This window comes from Babylonia areolata, chromosome 4, assembly GCF_041734735.1.
Source record: "Babylonia areolata isolate BAREFJ2019XMU chromosome 4, ASM4173473v1, whole genome shotgun sequence".
Lineage (NCBI taxonomy): Eukaryota > Metazoa > Mollusca > Gastropoda > Neogastropoda > Buccinidae > Babylonia > Babylonia areolata.
In genome coordinates this window covers 22,599,537-22,615,641 of record NC_134879.1, presented here as the reverse complement: position 1 = coordinate 22,615,641, position 16,105 = coordinate 22,599,537, and the positions used below count along the sequence as shown (strand labels likewise).

Genomic DNA, 16,105 nt, shown 5'->3' with positions numbered 1-16,105 from the left:
GACACACAGAACATATGTCCTGTGTCCATGTATCTCCTGTCACCCAGTGGAACACACAGAACGTGTGTCCTGTGTCCATGTTCTTCCTGTCACCCAGTGGGACACACAGAACATATGTCCTGTGTACGTGTATCTCCTGTCACCCAGTGGGACACACAGATCATATGTCCTGTGTCCATGTATCTCCTGTCACCCAGTGGGACACACAGAACGTATGTCCTGTGTCCATGTTCTTCCTGTCACCCAGTGGGACACACAGAATGTATGTCCTGTGTCCATGTATCTCCTGTCACCCAGTGGGACACACAGAACGTATGTCCATGTATCTCCTGTCACCCAGTGGAACACACAGAACGTATGTCCTGTGTCCATGTATCTCCTGTCACCCAGTGGGACACAGAATGTATGTCCTGTGTCATGTCTTCTGTCACCCAGTGGGACACACATAAAGTATATCCTGTGTCCATGTATCTCTGTCACCCAGTGGGACACACAGAACGTATGTCCTGTGTCCATGTATCTCCTGTCACCCAGTGGGACACACAGAACGTATGTCCTGTGTCCATGTATCTCTGTCACCCAGTGGGACACACAGAACATATGCCCTGCAGGCACAGTGCAGAGGTGGGCTGCAGGTGAAATAGAAACAACATGGGAGCTCTTCATCTGTAGAATTTGCATGTGAAATTAATGGCTTGCTGTAGTTATGGTCACTTTGGAATGTTGCTGTCTGTATAACTCAGGAACTGGACCTTACCAGTGTACCTTGACCAGTATAACTGTGGACACTTGTCCCTGTAACATTAACAGTGGAACTCAACACTGGACATTGTTGATGTTTCCAATTTTCAGTGTTACATTTACGAATGGAATTCAGGACACCTGATAATGATATTATACAATAGCTTCTTTTTTTTTTTTTTTCCAGGATACAATTTTCCTTGTGTGATTTATTTCATTGTGTCTTTGAACTGGGAAAATATTATTTATTTCAACTTCAAAAGGGAAAAATAAGTTATTGTTTGATGTATTTTTATTTCTGTTTTTCATTTTTAAATGGAACAAAATAGATATGTGCTCAGGTTTATATGTATGTGAAAAATTTTCAACAATAAAAAAAAAACCAACCCCAAAAAACCGGATTATTTTTTCCTGTGAAATAATATTGATCACAATATTTTTTGGTCCACAAAGCACTTTAGATGGAAGGTGTACCTCCTGATTTTTTTCTTAGATATTTATTTTATCCATATGATGCTTAAGGCTACAGGGCCTACTAAATTCATAGCTGTAATTGACAACAACTAGCATTCTACAACTGATAACAAGTCTCCATAAAACTAGAAAAGGTTTATGTGATACAGTCGAAAGGAAATAAGAGTGTGTTCAAATGTGCCGAGTGAAATCCTTCATTTATACTCTGCATTTATCTCAAAAGTCATCTGTACTGTAGCCAGAAAATATTCCTTTCTATGGATGATGATAAAATCTTCGGAAATTAGCAGATAAAATCTCAATCCCTGCTTTGACATCTGAAGCTCCAGTACAGTGTGGCTATATGGTAAGCTCTATGATCATGTCTGGCCTTGAAAAGTTCACCCACTTGTTTTCTGTGGCTGAAATGCTGCTCATATTTTTCTTCTCCATTTTCAGATGATTTGTTTGGGTTTTGTTGTTGTTGTTTTTGTGGGTTTTTTTTTTTTTTCTAGGTTCAGATGTTCTGGTTTATGTTACAGTTAATTATGATCATCATGTAAATTGTGAATAGCATTTGAACTTCAGCATCACGATCATGCTTGAACACATGGAACCAAGCTGCTGAAAATGTGTTGTGAAAGCTGGAAAAAGTTGGTGCTATGACTGACCAGTCTGTGAGTATTGTGAAAAGGATATATTTCCTGTTTTTGTGGCTGATGTGTGGCATGTTTCACCCTCACCCACCTGCACTGAGTACTTCAGGACATAGATAAAAAAGAATTAAGAATCGAAAAAGAACAGAATTATTCATTTTCTCTCTCCTCTTTCAATCCCCACTTTCTTCTGCACATACCTACGCCTCCAGAATGACAGACAGAAGGTGTAGACAAGAAAATACTGGCGAGTGTGGGGGTTTGAATCAGTCGTAGGTTCTCTCACTTCCTTGGGGGACTTGTTACAACTAGGCCACCGCTCCACACACATGTATGTCTCTCGCTTCCTTGGGGGACTCGTTACAACTAGGCCACTGCTCCACACACGTGTGTCTCTCGCTTCCTTGGGGGACTCGTTACAACTAGGCCACTGCTCCACACACATGTATGTCTCTCGCTTCCTTGGGGGACTCGTTGCAACTAGGTCATCATTCCCACTCACATGTATGTCCTCTCGCTTCCTTGGGGGACTCGTTACAACTAGGTCACCGCTCCACACACATGTATGTCTCTCGCTTCCTTGGGGGACTCGTTACAACTAGGTCATCGCTCCACACACACATGTATGTCTCTCGCTTCCTTGGGGGACTCGTTACAACTAGGCCACCGCTCCACACACATGTATGTCTCTCGCTTCCTTGGGGGACTCGTTACAACTAGGTCACCGCTCCACACACATGTATGTCTCTCGCTTCCTTGGGGGACTCGTTACAACTAGGTCATCACTCCACACACATGTATGTCCCTTGCTTCCTTGGGGGACTCGTTATAACTAGGCCACCGCTCCACACACATGTATGTCTCTTGCTTCCTTGGGGGACTCGTTACAACTAGGCCACCGCTCCACACATGTAGTCGCTTCTGGGGACCGTTACAACGGTCATCGCTCCACACACACATGTATGTCTCTCGCTTCCTTGGGGGACTCGTTACAACTAGGTCACCTGCTCCACACACACATGTATGTCTCTCGCTTCCTTGGGGGACTCGTTACAACTAGGTCACCGCTCCACACACATGTATGTCTCTTGCTTCTTGACGGACTCATTTCAAGTAGGCCAACGCTCCACACATATGTAAGTGATCGTCACTGTTTTGATTTCAGCGTTCTGGAGCCGGTGTTCTTGATCTTCCGCTTCCTGCGGGACGGCATTGCGGGGCTGTTCTCCCTGTTCACCTGGAGCAACCTGAAGAAGTGTTACCATGCCTACCGCTCCATGACCTACCCCCAGCTGCTGCTCACCCTCTTCAAGCTCTTCTTCCGCCTCCTGCTCTTCATGGTCATGGTCTTCTTCAGGGTCGTCTGGTGAGTGGATCCAGAGGGTGGGATGTGTGTGGGCTGTGTTTTTAGTATAATGATCATGAGTGTCTCTGCTTGATAACACGCATAAGATTTGGCATTATGGTCACAAGTATCTCTGCTCAGTAACACACGAAACATATCTCTGCTCAATAACAAACAATCGGCAGTATGTTCACAGGTCACAAATTTCGCTGCTTCATAACGCACAAAATTAACATTTGCCCAATGGTTGCAAATATATCTGCTCGATAACACACAAAACAGTTAACGTTATACAGAATGGCCACAAATATCCCTGCTTGATAACACTCAGAAGAATTAGCATTATGCCCTGTGGTCACAAATATCTTTGCTTGATTACACACAAACAATCAGTATGACGTTGACTGGTTACGAGTATCTCTGCTCAGTGTCACACAAAACAGCTGCAGGCTCTGCAAATGACTGTGCAAGAGTATGGAGTGGGTTTTTTGTTGTTGTTTATTTCTGTGTGGCAACCTCCCAGTTTTCAACTTTTTTCCTAATGAACCAAATTTACCCCATTTTTCCCCTTTGTATGTATGTATGTGTTCTTTTAGCTTGTGCTTATTTTTTCATAAATGCTAGAAAATTCATGCTTGTTCTAATTGTATCCACATATGAGGTGCATTTGTGTTTAAGGCACAGGAGTCAGTGTCAAGGAAAAAAAGTATCATCTTAAAGTCTGAAAAATATTATATGTGATGCAGCATGCATTTAGCACTTGTAAAAGAACCCACAAGAGTCATTCCTGGCAGAATCATTGGGGGGAAAAATAAACAAACTTGCTGACAAGAACAGAATGGATGGCACTGCAACAAGGCAAACCAGTCTGAAGAAGAGAAAGATGAGGCAAACTACTTGATATCAAGAAAGATAAGGTCAAAGATTATTTCAGGGATGATGGACTGTAACATAGCCAGCCATTGCTGGTCCTTTTGTGAACATGGGTATCTGTCCTTCTGATCGTCTTCTTTGGGTGCTAAACTCGGGGTGACGATACATGTTTTGTCGTCGGAGCATGATCATACTTTGTGGTCTTCTGTGAATGTAATATCTATGTGTGGTTTAAAAAACATAAATATTTCACCATTTTATCAGCAAACCTGTCAAAAATTTTCTCTTTTAGCGACAACAATGTGTTCTCACATCTTGTATTTTATCTTTGTTGTTTAACCCTCTCCTTCTGATAACGGTAGCAGCCGGCACTGCTTGCGCGCGTGCTGTGCCTCAAAGCGTCCGGCGCCGGCAGCATGTGTGTGGTACTTTTCCATCATGTGCTGACGCCGTGACAATGCTCAACAGGCACTAAAAGTTGGTGGAAAGTTCCCTACTATAGTCCAATAATCTGGCATCGCTATTTTTGGATGCTAGCACCACTTCCATTCACAAAGAAAGAAGGGAAACTGCGTGTGGAGAGTTGTGAATGAAACTGACCGATTTTCACAATGGTGTCGTCTGCATGCACCAGTGAGTTCGAGGACTATTCAGCGGAGGAATTAGGTCATTTTTTAGAAGAAGTGTCAAAATATGATCAGATTGAAGAGTGTGAAGAATTAGAAGAAGATTCTGATGTGCATTTAGGTTCTGATCAAGGAGAAGAAAGTGGTGAAAGTGATCCCGAGGACAATGTGCCACTTGCCGCTCTGCAAACCATGTGGCGACCGGCTACTCAGCCTACCAACGTGGCCACATTCCAGCAGCCGACAGGCCCTGCGCATTCACTGTCAAGCACTGCCACCCTTCTGGATTATTTTTTTTTTGTTTATACCCATCACATTTTTTCAAGTTGCAGCAGAAGAGACCATATCTCTCTGTGCTGATCATGATGGGGATCAATCGTCTGCCACGTTTGTGGTGCTACTGGTCAACCGACCCTCGCTTCAGGAATAACTGGATCAGCAGTGTCATGCCCAAAACACGGTTTTTCAAAATCAGCCAGTACTTTCATCTGCGCGACACATCTAACACACCTGCACGTGATCACCCCGACTATGACCCCTTGTACAAGGTGAGAAATTTCATCAACATGATTCTTCCTTTGTTCTGGACCAACTACCATCCAGGTCGTGAACTAAGTATTGATGAGGCAATGATCAGGTACAAGGGTCGGATATTTTTCAAGCAGTACATGCCAGCCAAGCCAACCAAATGGGGCATCAAGGTGTGGGAGATGTGTGACGCCAGGACAGGGTACTGCGTTGCATTTGATATTTACACCGGCCGTGCAAGTTGCAGAGACACCACCATCAGTATTGGGCATGAAGTCGTTCACATGTTGGCATCACCTTTCTACCATCAAAACAGGCACCTGTATTTTGATCGTTTTTTTCACCAGTGTCCCCTTGATGACACACCTGGCCCGAAATGGGACATATGCCTGTGCCACTGTCAACGTCAACCACAGTGGGTTACCAGAGGAGGTCAAGACTGCCAAATTGAAAGAGAAGAGAAAATTGCTGCAGATGCAGAAGGGCTCGCTGATGGCCACGGTCTACAAAGACAACCGTCAGATCTACCTTCTCAGCACCAACCAGCCACCAGGTATGACGACAGTGGAGGACAAAGTGACACCGACAGTCATCGCCAGCCACAACAAGTACAAGGGTGGCGTTGACAAGTCAGACCAGTATCGCGCCTACTACTCTGTTGGTCATCAGAACAAGAAATGGTGGCGCTACATTTTCCATTCTCTGGTCAACTTGTGCATTGTCCAGGCCTACCTCACCAGGGAAGTGTCACCTCATGACCCAGTGATCAAGACCTATGACCACTTGATGTTTCGCGCTGACATTGCAGAACAACTTCGCGCAGGGTTCACCTTCAGGAAGTGCAAAGCAGGGCGCAGCAAAGCAGTGCCAGATGCCCCCATTGCTTTGGCCAGCATCGACCATCACAAGTTAGAAAAGATCAAAGGGAGACGTAGGGTCTGTTGGCAGTGCATCAAAGACGGTCGCAGGACAGCGAAGGGACGAGGGGTAGAAACATCGTATATGTGTTCTTTCTGCCAGGTACCTCTCTACTTCCACAGGAATGACTGTTTCCGTGACTATCATGGACAGAATGTGCCTCAACATTAGGACAAGCTAGCTTGTTTTTGTTTATGTGTGTGTGTGTGTGCTTACCTGTAGTTTTGGTGACTCTGTGACACTTACCAGTGACACTCTACTCACTATCCTTACTGTACAGTTATACATTGTGTGCATATATAAACAGATCTGTGCAAAGTGCTTAGAACAGTGACATAAGAGCAACATGGAACTGTGCTTGAAATTATCTCAAGTAACTCTTCAGTTGTGACAATTGACACTAGTTGTGTGACATTCTTTGGATTACCTGTGGGGACTGTACTGGCAGACATGAGACAGATCATCTCAGGAGGCCGCAGCTTCATTTCACAACACTAATGTGCATGTGCATAGAATAACTGCATGTTGATGTGCTGTATTAGAATTGTCATCATTGCATGTGACATATTTGGTGACCTTTTGGTGACAGAGACACGACCTTTCACATCTAGACACACAGAATCTTGCTCATATGACAGAACAAAGCCTCATGACCATACCTCCCGAATTTCATGACTCTAGAGGTTTATTCTTGGTTGTGGTGAAGCGTGAACCATACATACCCATTTTGAGGCTAAACTCACCAAAAGAATCCGAAATCTAGGGGAGTTTGGCCTCAGAGAATCTGAATACAAGAAGGTTAAATATGTCACCTTTTTTTTATCGGCAAATGTGTAAACAATTTCTGTTTTAGAGATAGCAAAGTATTTTTTGCATCTTGTATCCTGTCTTTGTTGTTCAAAATGTATGTTGCCTTTTTTATCAGTAGAAGCGTCCACCAATTTCTCTTTTAGAGTCAGTAAAGTATTATTGCATCATTTATCTTATCTTTGTTTTGTTGTCAGGGCATTGTTTTAGAGATGCTAAAGTATTATTGAATCATGTATCTTACCTTTGTTTTGTTATCAGGACATTGTTTTAGAGATGCTAAAGTATCCTCGCATCATGTATCTTACCTTTGTTTTCTTGTCAGGACATTGTTTTAGAGATGATAAAGTATTGTCGCATCGTGTATCTTACCTTTGTTTTGTTGTCAGGACATTGTTTTAGAGATGCTTAAGTATTATTGAATCATGTATCTTACTTTTGTTGTCAGGACATTGTTTTAGAGATGATAAAGTATTGTCGCATCGTGTATCTTACCTTTGTTTTGTTGTCAGGACATTGTTTTAGAGATGATAAAGTATTGTCACATCGTGTATCTTACCTTTGTTTTGTTGTCAGGACATTGTTTTAGAGATGCTTAAGTATTATTGAATCATGTATCTTACTTTTGTTGTCAGGACATTGTTTTAGAGATGATAAAGTATTGTCGCATCGTGTATCTTACCTTTGTTTTGTTGTCAGGACATTGTTTTAGAGATGATAAAGTATTGTCGCATTGTGTATCTTACCTTTGTTTTGTTATCAGGACGTTGCTCAAGTTCTTTGTGAACATGATGATGGGGGACAAGAGCCTGGAGGAGCCAAAGCCAGAGAAGACAGTCAAGGGTCCCATCGCCTTGCCAGTCGGGCCCATCGCCCTGGCACAGGCACAGGCTCAAGCTCAAGCTCAAGCTCAAGCTCAGGCTCAAGCACAGGCACAGGCACAGGCAGGCATGGCGGCGAATGGCGCAGCCATTGTGCCCCCAGCAGAGCTGGAGATTGGACCCTCCCCTGTCATTGGCTCTGTTCCACCGGCTGACACACAGGACGCCAGCAAGTGAGTTTCAGTTTCAGTTGTCACTTTCAGTTTCTGAGGGAGGCGTTCGGACAGATCCATTTTAATTACACATACTTAACTGTGACCCACTAGTGCAGACTCCGGCAGGGGTCTGACATTCCTGTCCTGTGCAAACTACTGTCCGTCTATGCGGGACCTCGATTTATCATCTCATCCAAAAGACTAGACTCTCCGTTTGATTTTTCAGTCAGACAAGGGAGAAAGGTTGAGAGCAGGATTTGATCCCGCACTCTCACAGACCTACAAGTGTTTCCCACACATAACTCCTGTGTTGTACCAACAAGTGTGTTTCCCACACACAATTCCCATGTTGTACGAGCAAGTGTATTTCCCACACAGAATTCCCATGTTGTACCAAGAAGTATGTTTCCCACACAGAATTCCTGTGTTATACCAACAAGTATGTTTCCCACACAGAATTCCCATGTTGTACCAAAAGTATGTTTTCCCACATATAATAATAATAGTAATAATTATAATAATGTACATTTATATAGCACCCTTTCTCTCTTAAGAGCTCAGAGCACTTTACATGAAAGAAAATATTACAAATTACATAAATCATTCGTGACCACTCTTTCTCAGAACCCCTCCCTCCCCCCACTCTCATTCTCCCACTCTTCATGCATCCAAAGTAGCTGACATGGATGGTGTTGGGGAGAAAGGAAGCTGACAGTGCTTATAGATAGGTTTTAAAATGATGAGCTTTTAGTGATGAATGAAAAGCAGAGCTAGAATTGGATGCATGGATATGATGAGGAAAGTTGTTCCAGATACGAGGAGCAGCAAAGAAGAAAGAACGTTCACCATAGGTTCTTGTATTGACACGAGGAAGTGATAATACCCGTGTCATACCAACAAGTGTGTGTCCCACAGGAGCAGGGACCTGGGACCCACCCAGAATGGCATCCAGCCGGGCAGCAGTCAGGATCCGGCTGGCACATCCACAGGGGGTGTCAGTAAACCTCCCCCCTCCAGACAGACCAGCGAGGTGAGTGGCCTCCCTGTCTTGCTCTTTACAGCAGACACTGCAGGAAGTAGTGCAGCACAGCCCTTATATAGCCACGTATGGTCAGCTGGCTGCGTTATTCGCAGAAACAACAACAACAAATGCAATAAGCAGGGTAGCACAACTGGTGAAAATGATGCTCTTTTTATGGTTTTGCCTTAATTTTTTGTAGTTATTGTTAGTGGGGTTTTTTTTTTTGTGTTTGTTTTTCCTTCTTCTTCAGTTTTCTTGATCGTCATTGGTAGAATTGTTTTGTTGTTCCAGTTTTTGGTTTTCATTCTTTTGTCAGAGAAAAAAAAAGATTATATTTTGATAGTATTATTGTTGTTTTCATTACTAATTGTTGACAGTGTTGAAATTTTTTGCTTGCTGGTGTATGTATTTGTGTTGACCTGTTATTGTTTTTGCTACATATGTATATATATAGAGAGAGATGTGTGTGTGTGTTTGTGCTGTTGAAAATATTGACTTTGTAATATATATATATATATTTCTATATGACTACTTTCGTGTGTGTCAAGACAGAATGCAGTAGTGGCCAAAACAGATTTTTTTTCTTTCATTTTTTTGTGTCCTTTTTTCTTTTCTTTTTTTTTTTTTTTTGTAACAGGCATTATGCCATATCAATGAGGAAAATGGATAAAAAATTTTTTAAAAAACACTAACCATTTGAATTTTGGAGTGAAGCTTCATGTGTCTGTCAGGAAAGAAGTGAAGTTCCAGTTATTTCCCTTCCCTAGCAGTTTAATGCATAATAGCAAGCTGACAAACCAGTTTTATTGAATGGGTTTCTTTGCCTGACTGTTTGTCAGGCTCAGGCAGTACATCCATCCCTCTTTCCAGGTCCGTCAGGAACCTTGGTGTTGTCCTTGACAATACACTGTCCATGCAAAAATTTATCAGTCAGACATGTCAGTCCTGCTACTGTCAACTGCAGCGCATCAGTCCCGTCCAGAAATATCTGTCCACTGACGCAACATCTAGACTTGTCGTTTCTCTCATTCTCTCTCACCTTGACTACTGTAACTCTCTATTGTCTGGTTTGCCTGCTTCATCCATACAGTTCCTTCAGCGCATACAAAACTCTGCTGCCCGACTCGTCCTCAGAAAGAAAAGATCTGAGCACATCACTCCCCTTTTGCAACATCTCCACTGGCTCCCTGTCTCACACCGAATAAAGTACAAGATCAGCACTCTGTGTTATAGATGTATTCACAAAATTGCCCCTTCCTATCTCTGCGGCTGCCTTCACCTCTACACTCCATCTCGCTCACTACGATCGGCTTCGGATCCACTCTGTTTACGCATACCCAGATTCAAACACTCGACTGTTGGCCGCTGTTCTTTCTCTGTCTCTGGACTTTGCAATTGGATTGAACTTCCTCTTTCGCTTCGTCAAGTCTCCGCACTCAGCTCTTTCAAGTCTGGCCTTCAAACCCACCTCTTCCCAAAATAGCCTCCCTTCCCTGCCTCTTCCTTGTCTTTAGTTTCTCCAGTTTTATAGTTATGAATGTGTGTGAATGACTGGTGCAAAAGTGTTTTGATTTGTCTCTGCACAAGATTCAGCTCTATATAAATACCATTATTATTATTATTAGTGATCAGCGGCACCCCCAAGCAGGCAGGTGCAGGTCTGAATGAGTTAAAACAAATCTTTCTTTCCAAGAACAGTTCCTCTTTGGAACTGATCACCAGCCTCAGGTGCTGAGGCTCCTTGCTTGGCATCCTTCAGGCTGGAGCTTCACGGGCTGTATTTTTTAATCACTTTCCTCTCCCCACATGTAGGGTCTACAAAGGTTGTGGCTTGTTCCCAGGGACTGCTATGGCAGCCAAACTGGCTTTACTGGAGACAGAAAAATATGTGTTCTCTTTCGCTCAGTTTTCCTGTGTTTGTGCTAACCCAGTTTAATATATTTTTTAGTTTTGATTAATAAATGCCATCAGAAGAGGCTCTGCAGATACACACAGGGGAGGTAATATACTAGGGAAGGTAACTAACCACATCTACTTTCGTTTTCTCCCCTTCAACATGGTAGTAGTTTGCACAGGACATGGAATCAGACCCCTGCCGGAGTCTGCACCAGTGGTTCACGGTAAGTATGTTAGATAAAAAGTAATTTTAGGGGGAAAAACTGTACTTTTAGTTTCATTTATTTTCAGTTTCCTCATAAGAGCGCTTTGAACGCTGTATAATCATCAAAACTGATGGCAGAGTGTTATTGATTCAGAGTCAGAGGTGTGTTGTGTTGTGTCCCTGTTGCAGCTGGAGGATGACGTGTTTATGTCAGAGACAGCCACCCCTGCTGCAGCCTCCCAGTCTCCACCTCCCCCTGCCTACACTCCAGATCAGATGTCAGTCTGAGGGGGGGTCCCCTGGGTTGGGAAAGATTGTGATGATAATAATGATAATTTATGCACCACCTTTCCATGTAAAATATGCTCTGTTGCATTTTATAATGTGAAAATTGATGCGTAAAAAACATGCACTTAAACACAAAAATGATGATCATGATAATTTAGCTCATATTGCACCTTTCCATGTAAAATATGCTCAGTTGCATTGTACATTGTGAACATTGATGTGTAAAACATGTATTTAAACATGGAAATGAGTACTTTGGGTTGAGAATGATCATATCAGTGATAATAACTTAATTCGTTTTACACCTTTCCATGTAAAACATGCTCTGTTGCATCTTACAGTGTGAAAATTGATGTGTGGTAAACCATGCATTTAACCACTAAAATGGCACTTCCATATATAACCATGCACAGACATCAGACACTGACATGGAGATATTATTCCTCACTTCATATAAATCATTTTTCACAAAAAGCACACCGCAAATGATTGTCACAAGAACATGTATTCTTACTTGAATGCAATATTATATCATCTGAAGTAAATTCATAATTTGTCACATTTTGTTTCATTTATGCATAATATTATGATGAACAACTTGTCGCAGGCCAACCTCCACAGCAGAGGAACCAACGGCAACCAATCTGGAAGACGAAGCTCCTCTTGATGTTCAAGGCTTTGACTATGGCAGATACATTCTGGTGTGTATTTTCCTTGCTGTTCATCACATGTGACTGCGTTAGGTTGTACGTGTTTTGTTCGAGATAAAAGAGAAGAGTAGTTTTATTTTGAGAACTGTAATGTCTTGTCATAGTTCCTTCATGTTCGCTCACTTAGTTGGACCAGCCTGCATGTTTTGATGGTTGATATTTTGATTGGAACTATTGTATTGTAAAGGGCTGAGAGCAGAATTATTTGGTTTGGTGCAGTATAGATTAATTTATTATTATTGATTAAAATAACAAGAACTGGTCTATTTTACTCATTGGTAGAGGTGGACAGGCACTTCAAAGTGGTTGTTGTATCACAGTTCAGCTTGGCTTAACTCTTGGTCTTCAGTTACCAGAATTACTTGGGAGCTCTTTCTGTTTACAAGTGTGTACATGGGTTTCATTGAGTTTGTTTCCAGTCGTTTGGTATCCTTTAGTTATTCATGTATGGAGGATATAAGTATGGTAAAAGACCAGAAAGAACAGTACTGCCAGCTTAGTGCCAGTGCAACAGTTTGTATGTTTTTGTTGTTGTTGTTTTTTTGTTTGTTTTTGTGTTGTTGTTTTGTTTTGTTTTTTGGTGGGGGGTGGGGGGGGTAATTGTGTGAAAACACCCTTTTAAACTGGGCAAAGAATTATGTTAGCTGACATGTATGAATGAAATTTGCTTTTATCATATCATTATCATGTGATTGCAGAGTCTTTTTGCCAGAAATTTCTACAACTTCAAGTACCTGGCTCTCACACTTGCCTTCTGCATCAACGTGATTCTGCTCTTCTACAAGGTAACTCACAGACATATACTCTGTCTTCTTTATTCAAAAAGTAAACAGACACTCTGCCTTTATTGTACAAGGTAACAAACATACATACTCCATCTTATTTATTCAGTGATAACTGTTAATTCTTTGTGAGTGCCTCTTTTCTTTTAAACCTTAAGATTTTTAGTAGTTCTATCATGATAAGACGTGAGATATTCTGGTGCCACCAACTACAGACCCAACTATCCTGATGAACTGCATGTATTTGACAAAAGCATGGGATGGTGTCTTGATGCCTCGTCGTCTTTTCTGCACTGGAGTGTGTGGAGCTGGCACTGTGGGTGTGCATCAGACAGTCGGACAGACATGCGAACAAACATATGGTTGAAAGCACTGAGAAAGAGAGAGAGAATAGTATAAGTTTTATAAAAAAAAAAAATTTTTTTAAATAAAAAAATGTCACACTTAATACATCGTTTTTCACAGTATGTCATTCATTCTTGAAAAAGGTGGATGGATGGAAAAAGTATATTTCTTTTGTTGTGTTATTGTGCTTTTGTGTGTGTGTGTTTGTTCAAACAAAACCTTCATGACAAATAAAAATGAATTCCATTCTGTTCTGTTCTGTCAAGATGTAACAACACTTACACTGGGGCCTTTACTCACAGGTGAAAGTGACGTGTATAATCCATCATGCCACTTATTCAAAGCATTCAGATTTGGAGAAATTGTAACCTTGATGTATGCCCAACAGATGTGGTTTGGAATATATGGATTTGTCCAAACACAGTGACGCCTCCTTGAGAAACTTAAATTGATTCACACCCCCCAGGTGAGTCGGCTGACGGAGGAGGCAGAGGAAGGAGGAGGAGAGAGCGTGCTGGGCAACGTTACGGCTGGCGGGGAGGAGGAGGAGGACGACGGCAGCAACGAGTTTGTGGTGATCGAGGAGGACTACTACTACCTAGAGCCTGTGATGCGCATGCTGGCCTTCTGCCACATGATGACCGCCTTCTGCATGCTGGTGGCCTACTACTGCCTCAAGGTACCCACATGATGTCTTCTGGGGGAGCAATCGCTACTTTTGTCTCTGCTGTATTTTCTAGAGAAAAAAAAACATCATTGTTTTGGCTTACTACTGCGGAAGTGTGTCTCATACAGATTTAAGTTAAAGATCGGCACTCAGAAATGTATGAATAAATATAGAACCCATCCTGCCTGTCTGACTGCCTATACCTACAAGGTAGATTCTCTGAAGATTGTTGTTGTTTTTTTTTTACCCTTGACTTGAAGTAGGTACTAACGTGGCGATTGCCTTGAGATGGCCTTAGTGGTTGGTGAGGCTCTAAGCACCATAATTTGATTTGATTACACCTCTACACCCCATCTTGGTCTCTATGAAGTACAAACCTGCACTATCATAAATGGGTAATAAATCTGCCCTTCCTGTCGCTTTGACTGTCTTCACTTCTACAACCCATCTTGCTCTCTACGAAGTACAAACCCGCACTGTCATAAATAGGTAATAAATCTGCCCTTCCTGTCGCTTTGACTGTCTTTACTTCATCACCCCATCTCATTCACTACAGTTGGCCTCTGATCATTTCTGTTTACGGGTTCCCTGATTGTGATTCAAACACTGCACAGTCTGACCTTGCTCTTTCTCTGGGTCTGGACCTTTTACTTTTGAGTTAACTCCCTTCTTGACTGATCTCTGCACTCGGCTGTCTCAAGTCAGGCCTAAAACCTGCCTCTGTCCAATACAGCCCCACCGTCTGTCTGTCCATAGATTCCCCAGCCTTCTGTCTTTGTGTATTCGTAGGTTTAGTCTTTCATCCTTTTGGCTCAGAGTTATGCATGTGTGAAAGGGCTTTGATTTGTCTCTGCCCAAGATTCAGTGCTGTGTGAATACATTCTTCTTCTTGTCTTCTTGTTCTTCTTCTTTTTATTATATATACTGTCTTTTGGGGGGAGTTACTACTATTAGCTTTATTGTTCAGAAAAAAAAAATCCTTGGATATTTGTGAAGACTATCTGGGGATTTTTATGAATTGGGAGAGGATGAGGAAGAGAATGAAATACTTAATAGTTTTAATAGATTTTGATATGATACCAATACCTGTGTTCATTTTGATAGTTAGATAATTAAATTGGCTTGTTTAGTACCTTTGCTTGTAGATTTTCATAGGATACCAATACTTGTGTTCATTTTAATAGTTGGAAAATTGAATTGGCTTGTCCAGTGGGTTTACTATATTTTCATAGGATATCAGTACCTGTTTTCATTCTAGTTGTAAGGAAATTGAATGGGCTGTGTGTATCTGCAGGTTCCTCTGGTGATCTTCAAGCGTGAAAAGGAAATTGCCCGTCAGCTGGAGTTTGAAGGACTGTACATTGTGGAGCAGCCGAGTGATGATGACATTCGAGCACACTGGGACAAACTGGTTCTCTCCACCGTCTCCTTCCCTGAGAGTTACTGGGACAAGTTTGTGAAGAAAAAGGTTGTATGTGTGTATGTGTACAGGCAGAGTGTTGAACTAACGTCATAATCAGTTTAGTATATTGTATCATTCTTATAAATTTTTCAGCAAAAACGTTGGACTACTTCCTATAGTCACCATAATCCAGCACCAGTTCTGTCCTGTATGCATGCATTGGTTTACATGTCAAGGTGAATCTGTCTCCATTTTTCTATCATTTTGTAGGTAAATACACAAATAAAACACATCACCAGATTCCTTCATGCCTGTTGGTGTGTGTGTGTCAGAGCCTGGATCTCTGAATGGTTTTCCTGTCCATTCTGCAGTGCTGTCATGTCTGTTGGTGTGTGTGTCAGAGCCTGGATCTCTCTGAATGGTTTTCCTGTCCATTCTGCAGTGCTGTCATGTCTGTTAGTGTGTGTGTCAGAGCCTGGATCTCTGAATGGTTTTCCTGTCCATTCTGCAGTGCTGTCAGTCCATGTCTGTTGGTGTGTGTGTGTCAGAGCCTGGATCTCTGAATGGTTTTCCTGTCCATTCTGCAGTGCTGTCATGTCTGTTGGTGTGTGTGTCAGAGCCTGGATCTCTCTGAATGGTTTTCCTGTCCATTCTGCAGTGCTGTCATGTCTGTTGGTGTGTGTGTCAGAGCCTGGATCTCTCTGAATGGTTTTCCTGTCCATTCTGCAGTGCTATCAGCATGTTTGTTGGTGTGTGTGTCAGAGCCTGGATCTCTCTGAATGGTTTTCCTGTCCATTCTGCAGTGC

At 42.2% G+C, this 16,105-nt stretch overlaps 1 protein-coding gene across 18 annotated transcripts in view; it reads left to right on the top strand.

The window, feature by feature from the left end:
* LOC143280962 (ryanodine receptor-like) overlaps window positions 1–16,105 on the top strand; it is a 224,004-nt gene that overhangs the window by 191,344 nt on the left and 16,555 nt on the right. For all 18 annotated transcript variants that reach the window (XM_076585792.1, XM_076585799.1, XM_076585793.1 and 15 more), the window contains 8 exons: window positions 3,016–3,216; window positions 7,711–8,001; window positions 8,899–9,013; window positions 11,295–11,383; window positions 12,001–12,094; window positions 12,802–12,888; window positions 13,697–13,909; window positions 15,192–15,365. In XM_076585792.1, coding sequence (XP_076441907.1) covers window positions 3,016–3,216; window positions 7,711–8,001; window positions 8,899–9,013; window positions 11,295–11,383; window positions 12,001–12,094; window positions 12,802–12,888; window positions 13,697–13,909; window positions 15,192–15,365 — 1,264 coding nt within the window. The remainder of the gene's footprint in view (window positions 1–3,015; window positions 3,217–7,710; window positions 8,002–8,898; window positions 9,014–11,294; window positions 11,384–12,000; window positions 12,095–12,801; window positions 12,889–13,696; window positions 13,910–15,191; window positions 15,366–16,105) is intronic.